This window comes from Falco naumanni, chromosome 2 (genome assembly GCF_017639655.2).
Source record: "Falco naumanni isolate bFalNau1 chromosome 2, bFalNau1.pat, whole genome shotgun sequence".
NCBI classification, from domain to species: domain Eukaryota; kingdom Metazoa; phylum Chordata; class Aves; order Falconiformes; family Falconidae; genus Falco; species Falco naumanni.
The window spans coordinates 66,142,607-66,149,111 of record NC_054055.1 but is presented as its reverse complement, the minus strand read 5'-3'; the positions used below and the strand labels follow the sequence as shown (position 1 = coordinate 66,149,111).

The window sequence follows — 6,505 nt, the reverse complement described above, 5'->3', positions numbered from 1 at the left end:
GAAACAAAGAATTCAAGAAATCATTCTTAACTTGTCGTACAGGTCAAAATAGAGGCAGTCTTTCAAAACTCAGTATCACTTTAGAAAAACAGTGAAAGATGCACACTTTTTGCAGGATTTATCTGCAGGACCATTTCAGAAACCTGAATAAGCACTTCACAACTTTTCCTCTTCTTCAGATTACAAGAAGTGCTGACAAATTAAAGGAATAACAGTACATCCCTTCCCCGCCATGTTTTTCCCCAAATTGAGTCCTTCTCACCATTCCCATTACCTTTACCATTATTTAATCCTTCTTAAACTGAATTCTAGTTTCTATCTCCTTACAGTGTTTTCTACTTCCACAGACATCCTCAACAATTTCCTGTCCATGATTTCCTCTTACATTCTGTTCCTGCTTTTGATATTCCTTTTCCATCTGTACATGTGGTACCACCCTTTTCAGGTACCACCAGAACCATAATTTATCTCCCACATTCCAGTTCCTTTCATGCCAGGCATGACATTATTACACTGTTCTATGAATTTCTCTTGGTTTTTGTTTTCTTTTAAAATAAAGTTTCTACTACTAGTCTTCTCGTTACTTCTTCCCAACCTACAACTTCTTCTCTTTTTTTTATGCCCCTCTGTAAAGATCCTAAAAGTTTAAATCTGTTCTCTTTTCTGTTTCCCTCCTTGTACTACTTCCTGAAATCTCCCTTCCACCTTCTCCATCGCCACTGGTGTCTCTTCTTTTTTTTCTTCTTCCTCTTTCACCTAAACACTATGACCAGGTAACTGCCTGAAATCTAGCAAGTAATTAAAAAAGCCAATGGACTTTCTCTTTTTACTGATTGTTGCCTTTACCAGAAAGCTCTCTTGAAACAAAGGCAATGCAGAATCATTGAATCATTTAAGCTGGAAAAAAACTTTTAAGATCACTGAATCCAACCATAAATACAATATAGACTCACTCCCCCGAGCCACTCCAGTTAAACCACTGAATTCCATTTCAGAGATTCATCAAAAACTAAAGTAATGTCTTTTGAAACGTATGCTTTGCCACACTTTCAACTGCCACCATGACCTTGTCTCATCTGAGGTCTACTCAGCTCATAAGAATCAAATGGAAACTGTCAGTGGCTTTCAGCCCTCCTTACCTAACATCCCTGTACTAACTCTTGGTAGGTAAGTCTTGGATCATACACTAGAGGTTTAGAACATAAGGGAAAACTGGAATAATCCCCTTGGACTGTCAAAAATTCCTTGATAACTACTGTTGGACTCCGCAGATAAAACTGCCATTCATTCAACAGCAAAGGTAATTTGAAGCTGACTCAACTGCAACAACCACCTTGCTTCTAGCATTAGCACTGCCAAGAATGCCACCTTCAGTGAGAAGCAAAGCATTCAAATTAGCTCTCACCAATGGTTTTCCCAGGCCCAGAAAAGTAAGTAATTTGCTTGTTTCACTCATTACAACAAGGTTTGATAGAATTAGAAAACATTCACTGAGTATCAACCGCTCTGTAGCAAGTGCACCACAACCCATTACCACAGATTTGTCAAGGCATAATCCCTCAGAGGAAAAAACCTCATGTAACAAATTCTGTATTTACCGCAGGGCTTAAGTGCATCCAGGAGCCCTTACCACAGACACAGCAGTTACCAGACTAAATTGTCTTTGCAGTGGCTCCCTGGAGTTTGTGTAAGCAACAAATCCTGACTCTGACAGCACAGCCTGCAGTGACCAAGCCAGCTCAGTAACCTGCCCTTTCAGGTGAGGGCAGAGGATGCGATCTAACAGAAAAGTTTAAGGTAGGAAGTATATGGAAAGTAGACTCCTGTTCTGAGGACATGGGAACGTACCACAGAGCTAGGACTGAGTAATACAAGACGAAAAGTTAGGACCGTAAGTGCGGGTTTTTAAACAAAGAAGATGGATTGGAGTACTAAGATTGGCCTGACATGCTGAGAAGCAACATGATTTTAAAAAGGAGACACGAAAGAAGAGAGTATACAGGGTAAGATACTGCTTTTTGCATCACAAGTCATCAAGAGCTACAAGATCAAATCACTAAATCAAAGCAAAAAATCCGGGCCCTCTGTAGTGTAGATGCAGTATCCTGAGACAGTTAATTCTAGGTCTTGTGATGAGAGCAAGTGCAATGTTCTAAAATAACCCTAAAATTAGAAAAACCACAGAGCTTGTTAAAAATGCCCATGCGCGTTTTATTAATAAAAACTAACAGTGCCAAGGTTAAACAAGTCAAACAATTATAGTCTCTTTATATTCCATAAAATATTACAGAAAAGTTTATTTGTGTTTCAATAAAAAGACTACTGTCTTAGAATAGGCAGCTGACAGTATTTGTGCAGTTAATTGTTTGTGAATAAATTTTAAAAGACTACCACCTGCCCTGAAATTCCTTTTATAAAAATGAACTATTAAAAATGATTGACAAATTTTGAGTTAAAAAACTTAAAACATTCTCTATATTTAATTTCAACTTTATAATAGATTACAGGAAGATGCTTATGAAACAAATACAAACATTTGTTTCAGTACATGTCTTTATATGATAGACTTATAAGTATGTAAACAACTATATAATAAAAAGTTTCCAAAGTCTGCCTGTAAGAAATCAGGCAAATTTTACCATAAGTAATAAATCATTCCAAACCTTCAAGACATTTTATATAGCTGCACCAACTGGCAGTAAACATTTGCCAAAATCTTTGTAATTCATATGTCCCAACATACAGTGAAAAGTATATAAACTTGATGGAATCTTAATGTTAGATATAATTTAAGGGAAAATAAGTTCACAACAACATTTCCGGAATTTAACATGTAAAAAAGTAGGACGTATCTTTCTTGTTTGGTTCTTTGGACACTGTGTGATTAACAAAAAACACTACTACATTAGCTCACTATCCCTCAAAAAGTGGCATAATCAAAATACACTCCAAATAAATTGCCATTCAGTGTATTCATTTTCCACAGAAGGATAGCATTTTATTTCTCAATGGTGTGTCTACATTTAATTTAGCAAACTTCGCAAGAACATTTGGGGCAAAAATCCATTTTCCTTCAAGTAAAAAAAAAAAAAAAACAAACAAACCAAACAAAAACAACCAACAAACCAAAAACCCCTAAAACAAGAGTAAATAAAGGCTCTGCATTAACACACTGGTATCAAAAACACACATCCACACCACATTTAAAAATATCCTACATAAAACAATCCTTGTTTGCTTATCAGAGGTGCAATTTCTAAACTCAGAACTGCTTACCGATATTCTCCTTGAGGGATGGGGCAAAGTAATTTGAGACACTTCTCCCTAGAACAATTTATTCCTGAAGCTTGCTGAATTTGAACAAAAAATAGTCTACAAGCAAAGGGCATCAGTCGTCATCATCATTTTCATTGAAATCATCGTCGTCATCATCGTCATCCCCGACATAAGAAACTGGTGTTTCAACTCTGGAGCCACTGTACTGAGATCCATTGGAACTTGTAGCCAACATCCCATCTCCACCATTGGAAAAATCACTGGAGGAAAAAAAAAAAAAAAAAGAAAGAGACCAGTTGGCATTGCTTAATGTTTTTTCCCAGTTTACTATGCTCTTAAATATATTCATGTATCTATTCCATTCCTTTAATGTATTTGCCACTGCTACTTTATAAACTGTCTTTAATATAGGTTCCAAGTTGTTTCTCGAAGGCAGAAACAGTTGAAGTAATTTTGAAATGGTTCTTACTAAGGAAGGATTAAAAGGATTAAATCCTTTCACAGGCACCTTAGAAGCATGCTTCCCAGGTTTCCTTAGAAGTATGCTTCCCAGGTTTCTGCTAAAGCACATTTCGTGTTAAGGCTACACAGCTACCTAAGCTCTTTAATATTTTTATGAAGCACTGGACACTTGCATCACAAGTGAATCATACCTTTCAAAAGCATTAATCTTGATTCAAAGATATGGAAAATTGAGGAATTAATAGCTTCTCCATAATTCCTTGTTATTACATGGCAAACTATCATTGCTACATAAGCTGTTATTTCTAACTTGAAATTGTTTTATTCTCATTATACTTTTCTAGTTTAAAAACAAAAAAAAAACCAACAAGCAAAAAAACCCCAAATGAAAAAAACCCAACCACTTTGGCATCTCGTATTTTTCCCTTTGTGTGAGTATTCCTCCACTGAAAATCCACTGTCTGGAGTATCAACTTCTTACTTGAGTATGTTCTTTCTCCACCAAAATGCACACACACATTGCAGATATGGTCTGAAATGGCTTGTTCCCAGATGAATTAACTGTACCCAGAAATATTTTATTTTGATAGAGCTAGAACATTCCATTATTACCTGCATTTTGCCAACCTTTTTTATTGTTTACTTTCTCAATAGTTTGATAAACTATTAAACCTGGTCACAAATTCTTGAAGTGTTTTTCTAAAAATCACAGAAATAGTATTTCTAACTTGAAATACATTTATCATTAAAAAACTGATTTCAAAAATGTTTGCAAAGTTATTTTTCAATCCAGCCAATGTACACAATCAATCAGGCCAGCCAGTTCCACCTCTGCGCCCAGTAAAATCACGGAGCAGATCCTCCTGGAAATTATGCTAAGGCACATGGTAAATGAGGAGGACAGCCAACATGGCTTCACTAAGGGCAAACCGTGCCTGACTAACCTAGTGGCCTTCTATGATGGGGTTACAGCAGTGACGGATGAGGGAAGAGCAACTGACGTCATCTACCTGGACTCACACACTGTTCTGCATGACATATCCTTGTCTCTAAACCAGAGACACATGGATTTGATGGGTGGACCGCTTGGTAGACAAGGAATTGGCTGAATGATCACACTCAAGAGTTGTGGTCAATGGCTCAATGTTCAAGTGTAGACCAGTGATGAGTGGCATTCCTCAGTGGTCCATACTGGGACCTGTGCTGTTCGACATCTTTGTCGGCGACATGAACGTCAGGATCGAGTGCACCCTCAGCAAGTTTGCTGACAACACCAAGCTTGAGTGGTGTGGTTGACATGCTGGAGGGAACGGATGGTATCTGGAGGGATCTTGACAGGCTTGAGAGGTGGGCCAGTGTGAACCTCATGCAGTTTAACAAGGCCAAGCGCAAGCACCTGGGTTAGGACAACTCCCAGTATCAATACAGGCTGGGAACAGAATGGATTCAGAGGCCTGAGGAGGACAGCTCAGGGGTGCTAGTGGACAAAAGCTCAACATGGTATCACAAGTGCACTTTGCAGCCCAGGATACAGTTGGCTTTCTGGACTGCACCAAAACAAGTGTGGCCAGCAGATTGAGGGAGGTGTTTCTCCCCCTCTACTTGGCTCTTGTGAGACCCCACCTGGAGTACTGCCTTCATCTCTGGGGTCCCTTAACATAAGAAGGGCATGGCCTCCTGTTGAAGCAAGTCCAGAGAAAGGCCACGAAGATGATCAGAGGGCTGGAGCACCTCTCCCTATGAAGACAGACAGACAGTTGGGGTTGCTCAGCCTGGGGAAGAGAAGACTCTAGGGAAACCTCATAGCAGCCTTCCAGTACTTCAAGGGGGCTTGCAAGAAAGATGGGGAGAGACCTTCCAGCAGGGCCTGTTGTGGTAAGACACAGGGTCATCATTTTAAACTAAAAGAGAGTCGATTTAGACTAGATATTGGGAAGAAATTCTTTACTGTGAGGGTGGTGAGATACTGGCACAGGTTGCCCAGAGAAGCTGTGGATGCCCCACACCTGGAAGGCAACCCTGGGGCTTTGAGCAACCAGTTCTAGTGGAAGGTGTCCCTGCCCACGGCAGGGGGGTTGGAACTAGATGATTTTGAAGGTCCCTTCCAACCCAAACCATTCTGTGATATGCTTCTATGCACACTGTTGTTGTATGGAGCTAATTCAATGGTCTGCCATCACACAGAATGAAATTGTAGGGGCACACCCTAGAAGTTGTCCTAGTTTCAACTGGGACAGAGTTAACTTTCTTCCTAGTGGCTAGTAAAATGTTGTGTAGTGCATTTAGTATATGATAATACATGGATGTTTTAATTATTGCTGAGCGGTGCTTACACAGCATCAAGGCGTTTTCTGCTCCTCACCCCACTCCATCAGTGAGCAGGATGGGGGGGGCACAAGGAGCTGGGAGAGGACACAGTCAGGACAGCTGATCTCAGCTGACCCAAGGGGTACCACACCGTATGACGTCATGCTCAGCATATCAAGCTGGGGGAAGAAGGAGGAAGGGGGGCACGTTTGGAATGATGATGTTTTGTCTTCCCAAGTAACTGTTAGGCATGATGGAGCCCAGCTTTCCTGGAGATGCCTGAACACCTGCCTGCCAACAGAAGTGGTGAATAATGCCCTTGTTCTGCTTTACTTGTGTGCGTGGCTTTTACTTTACCCATTACAGTCTTTACTTCAGCCCACGAGCTTTCTCACTTTCACCCTTTGGATTCTCTCCCCCACCCCACTGGGGGCAAGTGAGTGAACAGCTGTGTGGTGCT

At 40.2% G+C, this 6,505-nt stretch overlaps 1 protein-coding gene across 4 annotated transcripts in view; it reads right to left on the bottom strand.

Moving 5' to 3' along the window:
• Positions 1-2,187: 2,187 nt before the first annotated feature.
• TFDP1 (transcription factor Dp-1) overlaps positions 2,188-6,505 on the bottom strand; it is a 49,641-nt gene continuing 45,323 nt past the window's right edge. For all 4 annotated transcript variants that reach the window (XM_040584604.1, XM_040584605.1, XM_040584606.1 and 1 more), the window contains exon 12: positions 2,188-3,536. In XM_040584604.1, coding sequence (XP_040440538.1) covers positions 3,389-3,536 — 148 coding nt within the window. In that variant the 3' untranslated portion in view covers positions 2,188-3,388. The remainder of the gene's footprint in view (positions 3,537-6,505) is intronic.